The sequence below is a fragment of the Canis lupus genome, chromosome 36, assembly GCF_003254725.2.
Source record: "Canis lupus dingo isolate Sandy chromosome 36, ASM325472v2, whole genome shotgun sequence".
Taxonomy (NCBI): Eukaryota; Metazoa; Chordata; class Mammalia; order Carnivora; family Canidae; genus Canis; species Canis lupus.
In genome coordinates, this window is record NC_064278.1 from 16,476,539 (window position 1) to 16,493,791 (window position 17,253).

Genomic DNA, 17,253 nt, shown 5'->3' on the forward strand with positions numbered 1-17,253 from the left:
TAGATGTGCAGCCACAATTTTTGGAAAAGAAAATTTCTTCCTGGTCTTTCTTGTGATTCTGACATAACAAAGCTTACATAAAACAAAATGTTTTAATTATTATCTGTTAATATTTTAAAATATTTTAGGAACCCGTTGCAATTGTTCTTATGACGTCTTTTTTTATTCTTATTTTTTTAAGATGTTATTTATTTATTCATGAGAGACACAGAGAGAGAGGCAGAGACATAGGCAGAGGGAGAAGTAGGCTCCCTGCAGGGAGCCCGATGTGGGACTCAATCCCAGGACTCCAGGATCATAACCTGAGCCAAAGACAGATGCTCAACCACTGAGCCACCCTAGGTGCCCCATGATGTTTTTCTTAAAAAAATTTTTTTAAAGATTTTATTTATTTATTCATAAGAGAGAGAGAGAATGAAAGAGAGAAAGAGAGAGAGAGAGGCAGAGACACAGGCAGAGGGAGAAGCAGGCTCCATGCAGGAAGCCCGATGGACTCGATCCCAGGTCTACAGGATCACACCCTGGGCTGAAGGCTGTGCTAAACCGCTGAGCCACCCGGGCTGCCCCATGATGTTTTTTAAATAGAAGTTTTCATTTCTCCAAGTATTTGTTCTTAAATAAGAATACTACATATTTTTAAAAGTAAAAACTCAGATTTCTAGATAAGAATTCATAAAATAAGAATATACCCCAGTATTGTAGTAAATAGATAATTCCACTTATATAGGAATTGTCCTTAAAGGCCAGGCAGAGAGGGGAGGAAGATAAACAAACCTGAGAGTGTACCTAAGTAGAGAGGATATGGGCAAGCTTAATGTATTCAATATAATACTTAATCTGAATGAAAATCTTTCATAAATGGTAAAAGAGTTTGTTCTCACTTCAAGTAAGAACTTAGAGATGAAGATAACATAGTTCCAGCTCTGGAGGAGTTATCAATAAGAGGTAAATAAGCTTAAGAGTGGAGAAGGTGATGATTCATAATTATCCCCTAGGAAGACAGATCAGAAAGTGAGGCAATCTTTCTGTGATAAGTAGGCCTACCTTGGTGAATGAACACAGCAGGCCCCAGATACAGCAGGCCTCAATGAAGCCAACTGGAGAGAAGTGAGAGAAGAGTATAAAAGCCTCACTTGGGGTGAAATGTGGGGCTGCTGCAGGGAACAGCATGGGTTTGCTCCTGTTTGTTGTGGGAATCCCAGGGAGAAAAGGAGGAAGGATGTTATATCCACACTACCACTTACCCAATAAGGTAGCCTATACCCAGTGTCTAAATGTTTGGGCGCTTAACTAATTAAAGCGTAAAGATAGAAGTATAAAGGAGCAGGGTAAGCTGCTGATGGGGAATAGCTAGGCTGTCTTAGAGCTCTGTGAGAAAGCTAAAATCTGGGTTAAATTTTCTGTGGAAAACCAAGACTATTGATTTGGGCTTGTCTGTAAGAATACACATGTCCTGGAGAATCTTGTCTTTGGAGCCATTACCAGGCATAAATGTACTCTGGCAAAAGATCATCTCCTGGCAATTGTGTTGATTACCCATCTTAGGCCAGCGCTACTCCCTGGTGACATCCAAAGAATGATTTAATATGAAGGAAAGGCCTGTATTATACAGATGTTGGTAGGATGGGTTGAACATGAATAAGGTGGTTTTCAGTCTTTGATTCTAATCACAAGCTGAAGGATGTTTTATTTATTTATTTATTTATTACAGATTTTATTTATTTATGCATGAGAGACAGAGAGAGAGAGAGAGAGAGAGGCAGAGAGACAAGCAGGCTCCATGCAGGGAGCCCAAAATGGGACTCGATCCCTGGGCCTCGTGGTTCCCACCACGGGCTGAAGGCAGCGCCAAACCTTGAGCCACTGGGGCTGCCCTGAAGGATGTTTTAAAGCAAAGAAACGGGGCAGCCCGGGTGGCTCAGCGGTTTAGTACCACCTTCGGCTCAGGGCGTGGTCCTGGAGACCCAGGATCGAGTCCCACATCAGGCTCCCTGTATGGGGCCTGCTTCTCCCTCTGCCTGTGTCTCTGCCTCTCCCTCCCTCTCTCTATGTCTCTCATGAATAAATGAATAAACTTTAAAAAAAAAAAAAAAATAAAGCAAAGAAACGTAGTGGTTTCTAATCTCAGGAACTACGAAATGCTAAATAAAAGTGGAAGCTTAGTTGCTTTGGGGAGAACTTGTGTTCTTGAGAGTATTACTACAAAATCATTTAACAAACATTTAATAGATGTCAATCATGCACCAGACATAATGACTTTCTTTCCAAAGTAAAGTATTTCATGAAGGAAATTAGCCCTTTCAATAGCAAGAATGTGAAGAAAAAAATAGAAAAACAAAGGACCAAACTGAGATACCAACAGTATCGCCTCTATCCATAACTTGCTGAGAAGCCTTAAACAAGAATGTAGGATGAAGTCAGAGATTTTCAGGGGTACACAGGTGACTTACTTGGGTGGGACATATTAAAAATTAGTATTCGGGGATCCCTGGGTGGCTCAGTGGTTTAGCATCTGCCTTCGGCCCAGGGTGTGATCCTGGAGTCCCTGGATCAAGTCCCACATCGGGCTCCCTGCATGGAGCCTGCTTCTCCCTCTGCCTGTGTCTCTGCCTCTCTCTCTCTCTGTTTCTCATGAATAAATAAATAAAATCTTAAAAATATTAGTATTCATATTCTTTTTTGTCTAAATGCAAAAAGTTAACAATAGTAATATTTAATATAAGAAAGATTAGTGAAAATATATAATATATATATTTATACAAAGATATGAACAAAATTTTCTTAAATGCATAAGTATACCAAATAAAAAAGATGGCAATGACTAGATTACCTGATTTCTAAAATCACTCTGCTCTAAAGTTCTGATCCCATATTATTTAAAGTACTTAATTTTCTCTTAGACTATATTTAAAAGTCACACCATATCTTTAATAACATAAACTTCCTCATATACAACAAAATTTAATTTTACAAATATATGAAAAATGGAAACTTTGATTATTTAAATGCATCCTAACCCTACTGACACACCTTTCTTACCTGATGAAGCAGGTTCTCTCTGTATTATATGCCAGTTGGCATGACCCTTTCCTCTTCTTAGCTCATTCAAGAGACTGGCAAAAGAATTTTCTGAGAGCACTGTGTTGATCAGATTAACAATAAACTTAAAGTATGGATTCCCTCTAGCCAAGTTTTCAGAATTCTTCAAATTTCACTAATTTGTGCAGCAACTGGTTGGTTTACTTTGTTGATAACTATAATTATATATACATATATATATATATACACATTCCCTCAAATTTCTGATTTATAAAAAAAATGTAGAAGAAACACTACTGTAAAGCTAAACTATTTTATCCTACAGTTCTTTTAAAGGATGGGTTTATGAATTGAACACGTAATTAATTGGCTTTTATATAGCCAATATAAAAGCTACTCACTTTTTGTGTCTAAAATTATAGGAAGTTAAGAGTCTTGCTATGCACAGTAATATGAATAAATAGATCACAAAGAAGTTGGCTGGAAACCAGTCCATTAAAATGACAGCTTTCACAATAATGCAATAATCTTAACACTACAAAACTATGTGTTTAAATGTGATTAAGATAGTCAATTTTATGTGTTTTATACGAGTCAAAAAAAAAGACAATGACTGAAATAATATACCAGCCTAAAATGAATATTTCTGGGACGCCTGGGCAGCTCAGTGGTTGAGCGTCTGGATTCAGCTCAGGTCATGATCCCAGGGTCCTGGGATTGAGTCCCACATCAGGCTCCCTGCATGGAGCCTGCCTCTGTCTCTCATGAATAAATAAATAAAATCTTTAAAAAAGCATACAAATTTAAAAATGTGTTAAATTTGTTAAAATTCCTAAACTGTTTCTCAAAATACTAGTTTATATACCTATGGGTAATGTATGAGACTTACAAAATGGAGGGTGCTAATTGTTGGTAACGTGTGTCTTTAAGTTCTTCTTCTAATAGTAGTTTTCAATATGAGCCAGTCTATTTTTGTTTTGACTCTTATGGAAGTCAAGTAGATGGGTAGGGCATTCTGGGTAACTGGTCTGGGAATTGAAACTCATTGCCCCCCTCTCCTAATTACTGCTACAAACTAAACAAATGAGTTAACCAGCTATTGTTACTGATCTGTAGAGAGGTATATATTTTGAAATAAAGATACATTAAGTATCTGCATTTTTCTTTTAGATTTCAGATTTTCTATACCCATTGTCTGATGTCCACCTCTCTAATACCATGTTTTTTTTTGTTTTTTTTAATCTTTTCTGGACATTTCAAGATAGGATGCCAAAATTTACTAGTCCATATGCACTTGAACCATATAAAACATATGGTTGCTAGTTCATTCATTTTTTTTAAGACTTTATTTATTCATTCATGAGAGACACACAGAGAGAAGCAGAGACACAGGCAGAGGGAGAAGCAGGCTCCATGCAGGGAGTCCAATGTGGGACTTGATCCTGAGATTCCGGAATCACGCCTTGAGCCAAAGGCAGACAGACGCTCAACCACTGAGCCACCCAGGCATCCCACTAGTTCATTCTTAATAGTGCAATATGGCAAAAAAAAAAAAAAAAAAAAAAAAAAAGGAAGAAAAAAAAAGTGCAAAAAGGCTTTTTCCATTGAGAAAAATGCCTTTTCCAAAACTCCTATTCTAGAGTAAATATTATACTTCTATTGCCACATATTAACATATAATTTTAGAGTTTACAAACCTCTTTCATAAATATTGTTCCATTTAATTTTTACAACCCAGGTGTGGTGACTGGGAAGATATTATTATCTCCACTTAATAGATGAAACAAGGTTATACAATCATGAAGTAGTAGAACTGAGGCTAGCAGGGCATTGAACTTTCCACAGCCCTCTGTGCCGCCTCTTCCATATGTAAAAGGACAGCATATTCTTTTTGCAGAAATGTTATTCCACGGTGGTTAACATTCACCTCCATAATCCCCTATAGAACAAGATAAAATATAAATTTAAAAAGGGGGAGAAAATATGCAAAAAAAGAAATTTCCCTTTTGGTAATTTTACTACTACTTTTCTGAAAGAATTCATTCTTTCAGAATGACTGTATCTAAACATGTATTCTCTAGCATTACAAAAAATACATGTGAATAATTATAAGACAAGGACACTATAAAACTATAACCTCAGGGCCCCTGGGGGTTCAGTCAGTTAATCACTCAACTCTTGATTTTGGTTCTGGTCATGATCTCAAGGTCATGAGTTCAAGCCTCCCATTATATTCCATGCTTAGCATGGCATCTGCTTGTCCCTCTCCTTCTGCTCCTCTCCCTGCTTGCACTCTCTCTGTCAAAATAAATAAATAAATAAATAAATAAATAAATAAATAAATAAATAAATATCTTTAAAAAAACCTATAACCTCAATTTTGCAAGCAGGTCATATTAAATGCTAACCCCATAGTGTACGTTTAATCGTACGTCTTGTTCATGTTCATCTTATTTCTTATTTTCATATAAGTTTCATTACATTTCTTCCTTACAACTAACCATAAAGTCACAGGACTAATCTTTCTCAGAGTTACTTATTTTCTTATAAGCATAATTGCTGGTCAGCTATTGGCTGACCTACAAATTAGGTGGTTTTGTAAAGAAACAAGTCTCACCATTTTGAAAGATTATTTATTTTGAAATATTTTATTTATTTATTAATGAGAGAGAGAGAGAGAGAGAGGCAGAGACACAGGCAGAGGGAGAAGCAGGCTCCATGCAGGGAGCCCGACGTGGGACTCGATCCCTGGGTCCCAGGATCACGCCCTGGGCTGACGGCGGCGCTAAACCACTGAGCCACCCGGGCTGCCCCCCACAGGTCCATTTTAGCTCTCTGCAATAGCACTGTAAAGCTTATTAACCAACATTCATTGAGACGGGGCATTTTAAGGGTCTAGACAACCTTGGGGAGTATTTATGGATATCTAAATATCTTCTGGGACAAACAAGTGTCAACAGTTAATGAGGTACTAATAAGCCCTAAGGCCCGAATCAGGAAGCATCCCGTGATGTGGTTCAGGCCACTGGGACTTGAGACAGACAGGTAGGGCAGAGCGGGCGGCTTGCGGTATTATTAGGTAACAATTTCCGCGCTCCAAATGGTTGCCTAGTAACCGTTAGTGTGATAGTAGGATCCCTGACTATTACACTGTGGGCTGCAAGGAAAACGCATGAGCAAAGAAGAACAATGTCAGACGGGAATCTATGGCAAAAATAGAAACAAAATAAACGTAAATGTCTCCCGCACCTGCAAGTCAAGCCCCACATTTTACCTACATGTATACCTAGGCCTCAGGTGTCTGTACAGGCCAAAGGGGTAAGTTTTACTACCAGTCTCCGAACCCTGGCTGGGGAAACAGACAACAGCATTACCGGGTCTGCAACCCCAGAGCTGTCCTCGCGGGAGCCCGCGCGCATCCTTCTAGAGACGGCCCCTCACGCGGCCTCCTCCGCGGGTTCAGGCCTGCAACGCGGCTGACGGCGCTCGCCGTGGCTAGGCAACGGTCGGAGCATTCCCCGCGGAGTCGGCCCCGCCTCCCGAGGCGCTTCCACCTCCCGGCGCCTCGAGTCCCCTCCTCTCATTGGCTAGCGGTGGGCTAGGGGTGGGCGGGGGGATGTGCGTCACGCAATGAGCTCACTTCCGGCCAGGGAGCGCGCGGGTTGATTCGTCCTTCCTCAGCCGCGGGTGCTCGCAGCTCGGAAATGGCGGGTAAGTTCCCGGGAAAAGTTTACCAAGGGGAGGGGGCGGGCAGGTTTGGGGAAGAACGCCGAGGCGGTGGTGACAGTGCCCGCCTGGAACTCTCGGGCGCCGGCCTGGGTTCCAGAAGGCTTGCGGCAGCCGGAGAGCACGGAACTCTCAGCCCAGCTCCCTGTCGGCCGAGGTTCGTGCCCCCGCCCCCAACTAGTCGGGGTGCTGCGCCGTCTGCGGAGAGCTCGGCCCCGGCCGAGGGCCGCGGCCGCCGGGGGAGAGCGTCGCGGGGTGGCTCGCAAGCTGCCCGATCCTCGCGGCCTGCTTATCCGCTCGTTCCCTTTCCCCCCTGCCGCCCGAGCCGCAGCGGGCTGCTTGTGTTCCCGCCCGCCGGGTTTCGGGTTGGGCTCGCCCTCCTGCTCCAGGTCTCCCTCCACCTCCCTTCGACGACAGTCCGCTTCTGAGCTAGCGCATCGCTGCCTTGCCCCGCACCGGGGGCTCCCCTTTGAGTCTTCGCAGTCGTCTTTTTTTTTTTTTTTCTTAAATCTCTCGCGCTTTAATATTCCTGGGATCGATTCAGATTTCCTTTGAGAAAGATGGTCCTCGCATGCTTCCTTCATCTAAACTTCTCTTAGTATTTTATGCTATGATTTTCACGTTCAATTCTCTTTTTTTTATTTTTATTTTTTTAAAGTCTCTTTAGTTTACAGCGTTTAATACTAATCATTACTATTAAGACTGTTTTGGTGTGAGTGTATACTTCCCCCCCCCCGCAGTTACATATCTTTTGCAGTGATGGACAGTTTGTACTTTTTTTTCCGCCCCCAGTGCCTTCCTAGTAGTCTTACTACAGTTCCACGGATGTGCTGGATAGACAGGCTATCACGTGAGCTCTACAGATATTTAAAGAAGGATTTTTTCTACCAGAGAGTGACTCTGGGATCTTGGGGGTGCACTGGCGCTGTAAAAGAGGGGGGCATATGTATTTTGTGCGGTGTGCACGTAGTAAGACTTACCCCTAAATTTGAACCTGTGCTTCACCACTTAATAGTTGGGTGCACTTAAGCAAGTAAACCTCTCCCGAAGCCTGAGTGTTTTAATATGAAATGGGGCGGATATAGTATCTAATAGATCTGTGGGGATTTAAGCCAATGTATGATTTCAAACACGTCAAGTTTTGTGGTTTATATATAATTCCTTGAAGTGGGTTCTGTTATCCCAATTTAATAGATTAGGGTCAGAGGAGTCAAGCAGTGTGCTCTAGTTCTAGTTCACACATCCCAGTAAGTTAAGTGACGAAGGCTGGATGCGATTCCAGGAATTCTGACAACAGACTTCATCTTAGACTGCCTCAAATGTTCCCTATTTTCTGTTTATGTGTGTTTTAACCACTTGCTAAAGTTCATGGCATGTTTATTTCTGCACATGATTTCCTTTTTCCTGAATTTCTACAATTTTTTTTTTTCATTTTGTCCGGAGGTTTATTGTCATCTTTGCTTGAAAGTTTATCTGAATAATGATTGCTTCCATTTTTAATTACTTGTTACATATATTGATGGGTAGCTACGATCTAGTAAAACCATTTGGTTTCCAGTAGCCTGTAGTTTATGACTTTGTACACCTATGGTTAAAAAAACATTTGTTTAATGCACTGAAAATTTTCTTTCCTAACCCTGTCCCCATTCCTTCTCTCTTATCCTAGAGATAACCATGGTTACCAGTTTCTTGTCTGTCCTTCCTGAGATTATCTATGCATTATCAATTGATGGTTTTTTAATAGTTGATCTAAAATACTCTGGGTAGAAGTTTTCAAGTATTAGAGATAAAATGCTATTGTAATTATCAAAGGATATTCTCATCTTAGGTCTTGGTTGAGCAGTGGTACTCTTTTTTATATTTTTAAAAAGCTGCTTAGGTATAGGTCCTAGCAGATAATATATGTTAGTATTAAATATAAAGAAATGTCAGTAGTCATGTTACTTTTTGGATTTACTAATTTATGTAAAGCAAGCCTCGTTCATACACCTCTGGCAAAAATGATGTTTTTCCTGTTGTATAACAAGGCAGTCCTACTCAATACATTTATTTAGGAATATATGGAGAATGACCTGTGCTTTTATGATCTATTAGCATTAAAATTTTTTCCTATTATTCCACTCCTAATAAGAACCCTCTCTGTGGGTTTGACTATTTAAACCATTTCAACAAGACCTTCTGAAAACTTTTCCTTAGGATTTGGTGCTATGGAGAAATTTTTGGTTGAGTACAAGAGTGCAGTGGAGAAGAAGCTGGCGGAGTACAAATGTAACACCAACACAGCAATTGAACTAAAATTAGGTATGTATGCTATTTCTAAGTGGTATTCTGTACTGTGTGTTCATATATAATCTTTTTTTTTAATTTGAGGTAGAATTTTATGTAAGAGCAGTTCATGTAAATGTGTAGTTTTCTGCATGTATTGAACACATTCAGATTTTATTCAGTCCATTATGTCATGGAGTGGGTAGATGTTTAAGAGGTGGCGGAGTTTACATCTAGGAAGGACAGCATGGCAAAAAATGATAAGCGTAGGTGTTCTCAGGCTTTTGAAGCTATTTACCTTTCATTTTTGCTTATAAAAATAGTAGGCAGTAGTGTTGGTGAGAATGTGGAAAACAATGTTGCTGATCGGAATGTAAAATGATGCAAATACTTTGGAAAACAGGTTGGCAGGTTCTTAAAAAGTTAAATGCACTATATGATCCAACAGTTCTACTCCTAGGTATCTTCTCAAGAAAAATGAAAACAGATGTCCGTACAGAAACTAGGACATGAATATTCATAGCAGCATTATTTATAGTAGCCCCCAAATGGAAACAACTCAGATCTCCATCAACTGGTAATAGAATAAACAAAGTATGATATATCTATATGATGGAATACTACTTGACAATAAAAAGGAGGACTGAAGATCTGATATATGCTACAACACGGATGAACTTAAAAATACTCTTAAGTGAAATCATATAGAACCCCCCGCCCCATACAGTGTGATTCTGTTTGTATGAAATGTTTGGAAAAAGCACATCCAGAGAATGGTAGTTGATAGTTGGTAGAATGGTAGTTGCCTGGGGCTGACTCTGAGAACAGAGAATAACTGCACATGGGCATAAGATTTTTGGGGACAATGGCAGTGGGTTTTTTTTTCTTAATAGTAACATTCTTTTTTTTTTTTTTAAGATTTTATTTATTTATTCATGAGAGACAGAGAGAGAGAGAGAGAGAGAGGCAGAGACACAGGCAGAGAGAGAAGCAGGCTCCACGCAGGGAGCCTGATGTGGGACTCAATCCCGGGTCTCCAGGGTTATGCCCTGGGCTGAAGGTGGCGCTAAGCTGCTGAGCCACCCAGGCTGCCTAATGGCAGTGTTTTAAAATTAGATTTTGGCTGTGGTCACACAATTCTAAATTTACTGAAAATTACTGAATTATATGCTTAAAACAAGTTTTGTGGTATGTAAACTATACCTCAGGTAAAGCTTTTTTTAGAAAAAGATTTTACTTATTTACTTGAAAGAGGGAGAGCACAAGCTGTGGAGAGAGGGAGAGGGCGAAGCCGACTCCCGATGATCAGGGAGCTCAATGTGGGACTTGATCTGAGGATCCCAGGATCATAACCTAAGCCACAGATAGACTCTTAACTGACTGAACCACCCAGGCACCCCTTAATAAAACTATTTAAAAAAATAATTGCCTGTTCATGAATTCTGGTCCCATGGCATTCCATGGCTAAGTTTCCTTATCTTATAATAAAGTTAATAGTATTTTTATAGTGGTTGTAAAGATTAAATGTGTGATTAAGTACAAGTAAAGTGCGGGAACAGGTTGACTTTTAGAACTTTTTTAAAGATTTGTTTATTCATGAGAGACTTATTTCACTTAGCAAATATTTCATGTTGTGGCATATATCAGGACTTCATTCCTATTCGTGGCTTAATAATATTCCATTGTGTTTTTATACTACATTTTGTTTATTCATCTGTTGATGGACTTTGGGATCTTTTCTACCTTTTGGATTTTGTAAGTAATGCTACTGTGGACATCAGTATATGAGTATCTGAGTTCCTGTTTTCAATTATTTTACTATATAGCCAGGAATAGAATTACTGAGTGTATGTTAATTCTGTGTTTAACTTTGAGGAACTGCCAAATTATTTTACGTAGTATCTGCACTTTTATAGTCCCACTAACAATGTACGAGGTTCCAGTTTCACCATATCATTGTCATCATTGTCAGTGCTTGTTATTTTCTGTTTTTTTTTTATTATAGCCATCCTAGTAGACGTAAAATGATATCTTATTGTGATTTTGATTTGCATTGCCCTAATGACTAATGATCTTGAGCATCTTTTCATGTGCATATTGGCCATTTGTATATCTTCTTTGTAGAAGTATCTATTCAAATCCTTTGCCTATTTTTTAATTGGATTATCTTTTTGGTTTGTTTTTTTTTTTTAATTTTTTAATTTATTTATGATAGTCACACAGAGAGAGAGAGAGAGAGGCAGAGACACAGGCAGAGGGAGAAGCAGGCTCCATGCACCGGGAGCCTGACGTGGGACTCGATCCCAGGTCCCCAGGATCGCGCCCTGGGCCAAAGGCAGGCACTAAACCGCTGCGCCACCCAGGGATCTCGTTTTTTTTTTTTTTTTAATATATTTTAAAACTTGGTAATTTTCTAGATTCTCTTACTTTGTGGAAAGTGGCTTCAGCTGAGTGTTTTTCAGGCCTACAACCATATTATCTGGATCATTTTCATAAATTCACTTTGTTTTTAATAGATACGTTCTTTGCATGTGCTCTCTCTCTCTTTTTTTTTTTTTTTTAAAGATTTTATTTATTTATTCATGAGAGACACAGAGAGAGAGAGGCAGAGACACAGGCAAGAGGGAGAAAGAAGCAGTCTCCATGCAGGGAGCCTGATGTGGGATTCGATCCAGGGTCTCCAGGATCAGGCCCTGGGCTGAAGGTGGTGCTAAACTGCTGAGCCACTTGAGCTACCCTCCTTCTCTTTTTTTAAAGTAGGCTTCACACCCAGCATGGAGCCCAACATGGGCTTAAACTCAAAACCCTGAGATTAAGACTGGAGCTGAGATCAGGACTTGACACTCAACCGACTGAGCCACGAAGGCGCCCCCCGTTCTCTTTCAAACTACATTGGCTAACACTTTCAGAACAGTGTTAAAAAATGAGGGCGGCTGGGGTGGCTCAGGGTTTAGTGCCTGTCTTTGGCCCGGGGCGTGATCCTGGAGTCACCAGATCGAGTCCCACATCGGGCTCCCTGCATGGAGCCTGCTTCTCCCTCTGCCGGTGTCTCTGCCTTGCTCTCTGTCTGTGTCTCTCATGAATAAATAAATAAAATCTTAAAAAAAAAATGATTATAGTCATCCCTGTTCCTTAATTTAATGAGAATGGTTCTAGTATTTCTCCACTAAACATGATCCTTGCTTACTACTTTGAAGAATAGTTTGTTTTGCAAAGAGTTTTTATTCAAACGTGCATATTAAAGTTTATCAAGTGCCATTTTGGTTTCAGTGGAAATAATGATTATGTTATATACAGTGTTTATAATACATAATATTTAATTAGTATGATAGATTTTATTATACCTTTATATATTGACCCACTCTTACTCTTGCATTTCTAAACTGAATATCTTGAGATATCTTAACAAATTCATGAAGACTTATATTTATTTTTATTTTATTTATTTATTTATTTTTATTTTTTTCCAGGTTCATAATTTGTTGTACAAATTGAGTATCACATGATGAGTTGACATTAGCTTCTCCAAGCATGGGAACTTAACAGATGAGGTCCAAGTTAAAGTCCATTTATGTTGCTTTCACAGCTGGTGTGTTTTTAGACCTTAATTTGAAGTATAAAATCATCAAAGCAATGCCTCCAATATGTGGCCAATACACAATTCATTCTACCTGTGAGAGTATGAGTTGAAATATTTTTTGATGCCAGTGAAATGGAATTGGGTATCAGTTTCTGGACCTGCCATGATTTCAATCTTGCAAAAGGTAGCAATTCCAGTGGTTGTGTCCTTCAACATATGCAGCTAACCTGCCATGAAGATTTATATTTAAATATTTTTATATTACCATTTATAGATGAGATTGATTTGTTTTTCTCCTTTGCACTTACTTTGGTGGGGGGGAGGTGAAGGTCAACTTTTGTATTCTTTGTGACTATGTTTCTTGACCTTCCTACTTGACTAGGGCTTTAATGCCCTCACCAGTTTGTTTGTTTGATTTATTATTTGTTTGTTTATCTATCTATCTATCTATTTATTTATTTATTTTTAAAGATTTATTTATTCATTCAGAGAGAGAGAGAGGCAGAGACACAGGCAGAGGGAGAAGCAGGCCCCATTCAGGAAGCCCGATGCAGGACTTGATCCTGGAACTTATACCATTTAATGTTGGAATGTTTTTCTGCCTTAATACAATTCAGATTTCATTCCAAGTTTTGCAGTTTGCATGATACATTTTTGACCCTTCCATTTACTTTTAACCTGTCTTCCCTTTTGGGTGTGTCTTTTGCAGAGCGCACATACTTGGATTTGATTATATACTTTTTTTACCTACCAATTTTATTTCCTTTATTATTTGTTGCTTTTGTTATCTAATTTTTCTGTTCTTGTACTTTCTCACTCCTGTCTCTACCTATGTAATGTGTGTTTTGTTTTCCCTGATCCCACACTCTCCACTGTACGGTTTAAATTCTACCAAAAAGGCCTATAACCGGGCAGCTCGGGTGGCTCAGCAGTTTAGCACCGCCTTTAGCCCAGGGTGTAATCCTGGAGACCCGGGATCGAATCCCACGTCGGGCTCCCTGCATGGAGCCTGCTTCTCCCTCTGCCTGTGTCTCTGCCTCTCTCTCTCTGTCTCTCTGTCTCTCTGTTACTCTGTCTCATGAATGAATAAATAAAATCTTAAAAAAAAAAAGCCATATAATCTGTTTTAAAATACAGCATATTGTTTGTTCTGCTGAGAGACGCTTTATATTTTATATTTATTTCATTCACCGTTTGCCAAATACTTAACTTAGCTATACTTAGTGGCAGGAGGCATTTCTCTGGCATTGGAGATACAGCAGTATACAGATAGTAATTGTCTTCATGGAGCTTACATTCTGGTTATGAGAAACAGAAATACATGAAAAATAGTGATTTGTGTTATAGAGAAAATACAGGGTGATTAGATCCTACTGCTAAGGTGACATTTGAGTGGATAATAAAAGAAATGAATTTGTGAGCACTGTAGATATCTCAAGGGGGAGTGTTAATACACGAAAGAATGGCAGGTGCAGAATGTACTGGACGTATTCAAGGAATATTAAGGAAGCCATTGTGACAGAAGGGTAGCTTGGGAGGATGAAGTGTCTAGAAGCCAAATAATAAAAATGTTTGAAGGAGGAGGAAGTAATCAACTATGTCAAATGTTGCTGGTAGTTCTTGTAACATAAGGACTCTGGGGATTTAGTGATTTGATGATTTTTCTTTTTTTTTATTAAATATTTTATTTATTCATGAGAGACACAGAGAGAGACACAGAGACACAGGCAGAGGGAGAAGCAGGCTCCATGCAGGAAGCCCGATGTGGGACTTGATCCTGGAACTCCAGGAACACACCATGGGTCAAAGGCAGGCAGGCGCCAAACCGCTGAGCACCCAGGTGTCCCAATTTGATGATATTTCTTAAATGAGAGAAGTGATGGAATATAGGATCTGCTTTTTTATACTAATTTAGGAGAAATAAAGAGGAGAGAAATTAGAAATGGAGTGTAGGCTGTTTATGAAGAATTTTGCTCAAAAGTGAAGTTGAGCAATGGGCAGCTAGATGAACACACAGGATAAAAGTAAGTTGACTTTATTTTTGCTCTTTAAAAAGTGATACCCAAAAAGAAAAAAAAAAAAAAAAAGTGATACCCACTTCATGAACAATGAAACACACTCTAAGTATATGATTCAGTGAGGTTCGAGGGGGATCCCCCCCCCAAATAGCTGCTTTTTGGGTGTTTGAATTTAAAACCCAATGTGTTCTTTTCATCCCTGACCTATTTTTATTTGATCTTATAGGGAAATAATAAACTTACTGATGACAGAGACAGGGTATATGATGCCCCAAATTCAGAACTGCCACAGTGCCTAAGAGAAGGATAAACAAGAAAGGCTACACAAGGGTGTGCTATAGAGACTCCAAAGAGAAAAGATAAACGGATCTCAAGGTTTATTTTCCTAAGTTAGTATTTCAGTAATTTATAAGCTTTTTCTGTGGATGTGGTAGAAATTTTTTAAAATCATGGTTGCATTCCTAGTAGTCCTTCTTAGGGAAAAAAATCATTTTAGGAATGCCTACTCTATCAAAATGATAGGATTATAAGTGACTTTCACTCTCTTCTTTATATATTTTCATAATTTTTTTTTAGAGATTTAATTTATTTATTCATGAGAGGCAGAGAGAGAGAGAGAGGCAGAGGCAGAGGCAGAGGCAGAGGGAGAAGCCGGCTCCATGCAGGGAGCCTGATGCAAGACTCAATCCTAGGACCCTGTGATCATGACCTGAGCTAAAGGCAGATGCTCAACCACTGAGCTACCCAGGTGCCCCATCGTCATAATATCTTAATACTACCACTATCCAAGTAGTTAGGCTTTATTATGTGTCGCGCACTGTGCTAAGAGCCAATGGTAGATGGTCCCCAGTGACCCAGCCTCCTGACGTTCATACCCTGGTCTGCCACACAACGCTGTTGTGTGTGACCGATAGCATATAGCAGGAGTGATGCAAGTCATTTTCAAGGTTGGGTTATAAAAGACTTGGATTCTGTAATGGGCACTCCGATTTTCTCTCTTAGATCACCAGTTCTAGAAGAAGCAGGCTGCCATGTTGTAAGCAGTGCTATGTGTAAAGACAGGTGGCAAAAAAGTGAAGTCTCCACAAGTAACCGAAGCCTGCTATGAGCCATGTGAATGAGCTTGGAAACAGGCCTTCCAGCCCCAGTCAAGTTATGGGATGACTGTATCTCTAGCCAGTAGCTCATCTGCAAGCTCCTGAGAGGTCCTGAGCCAAGGGCAGCCAAATAAGCCACATCCAGGTTCTTGGCCTTCAGAAACTGTGACATAAGTATTTGTTGTTAGCTAATTTGTTAACACAGCAATAGGTGACTAATACCACTGTGCATTCTTTTTTTCTTTTTGTTTTCTGCAGGTATTATTTCTTAAATCCTCACAACAGCCCAGGTTGCTACTTGTCTCATCCTGATTTTAAAAATGAAGGAACTGGAGGGACACCTAGGTAGCTCAGTGGTTGAGCATCTGCCTTTGGCTCACGGTGTGATCCCAGGGTCCTGGGATCAAGTCCCACATTGGGCTCCCCGCAGGAAGCCTGCTTCTCCCTCTGCCTGTGTCTCTGCCCCTCTCTCTGTGTCTCTTATCAATAAATGAATAAAATCTTTAGAAGAAAAAAAAAAAAGGGATGGAAGCACCTGGGTGGCTCAGTCGGCTGAGTGGCCACCTCTTGGTATTGGCTGAGGTCATGATCTCAGGGTCATGGGATCAAGCCCCCAGTGCAGGCCCTGTGCTTAGTGGGGAGTTTGCTTGAGATTCTCTCTTCCTTGTCCTCTGCCCTACCCCCCGCCCCTGTCTTCATGGAGCTTATATTCTGGTTATGAGAAACAGAAATACGTGAAAAATGGTGATCTGTATTATGGAGAAAATACAGGGTAATTAGGTCCTACTGCTAAGGTGACATTTGAATAGATTAAAAAAAGAAAAGAATTTGTGAGCAGCATAGATATCTCGAGGAAGGGTGTTAACACGAAGAAGAATGGCAGGTGCAGAATGTACTGGATGTGTTCACGGAATATTAAGGAAGCCATTGTGACAGAGGATAGCTTGGGAGGATGAAGTGTCTAGAAGCCAAATGATAAAAGTGTTTGAAGGAAGAAGAAGTAATCAACTATGTCAAATGTTGCTGGTAGTTCTTGTAACATAAGGACTCTGGGGATTTAGTGATTTGATGATTTTTTTTCTTAAACAAGAGAAGTGATGGACTCCTAGGATCTACTTTTTTATACTAATTTAAGAGAAATCAAGAAGAGAGAAATTAGAAGTAGAGTATAGGCTGTTTATGAAGAATTTTGCTCAAAAGTGAAGTTGAGCAATGGGCAGTTAGACGAAGACACAGGATAAAGTTAGATGACTTTATTTTTGCTCTTTAAAAAGCGATACCTACTTCATGAACAATGAAACACTAAGTATATGATTCAGTGAGGTTCGAGGGAGATTCCCCCCCCCCCCAAAATAGCTGCTTTTTGGGTGTTTGAATTTAAAACCCAATTTTTGGGAGATTGAGACATGCAACAGATCTGGTGGTTTACGTGCCTCTTTGTTTTGTTTTGTCTTTGAAACAATTGCAAACTTACAGAAAAGTTGGAAGTATAAACACAAAGACCTTTTATCCCTAAACTATTTCAGAA

General features: G+C 39.7%; 2 protein-coding genes and 1 pseudogene across 4 annotated transcripts in view; 1 reads left to right on the forward strand and 2 right to left on the reverse strand.

Annotated features, from left to right (window-relative positions):
* Nucleotides 1–17,253, reverse strand: part of SLC25A12 (solute carrier family 25 member 12) — a 206,338-nt gene that overhangs the window by 119,163 nt on the left and 69,922 nt on the right. The window contains exon 1 of one of the 2 annotated variants that reach the window (XM_025460180.2): nt 6,414–6,522. The exons of the other annotated variant lie outside the window; for it this stretch is intronic. Within the exon in view, the coding sequence (XP_025315965.1) occupies nt 6,414–6,458 (45 nt within the window). The 5' untranslated portion in view covers nt 6,459–6,522. Of the gene's footprint in view, nt 1–6,413; nt 6,523–17,253 lie in introns of those variants that run through there. 2 annotated transcript variants of the gene reach the window in all.
* Nucleotides 6,194–17,253, forward strand: part of HAT1 (histone acetyltransferase 1) — a 67,962-nt gene continuing 56,902 nt past the window's right edge. The window contains exons 1-2 of one of the 2 annotated variants that reach the window (XM_025460186.3): nt 6,194–6,357; nt 8,962–9,066. In XM_025460186.3, coding sequence (XP_025315971.1) covers nt 8,973–9,066 — 94 coding nt within the window. In that variant the 5' untranslated portion in view covers nt 6,194–6,357; nt 8,962–8,972. Of the gene's footprint in view, nt 6,358–6,599; nt 6,751–8,961; nt 9,067–17,253 lie in introns of those variants that run through there. The other variant, XM_025460185.3, reaches the window with a different exon arrangement.
* Nucleotides 12,292–12,917, reverse strand: LOC112668093 (ATP synthase membrane subunit K, mitochondrial-like; annotated as a pseudogene).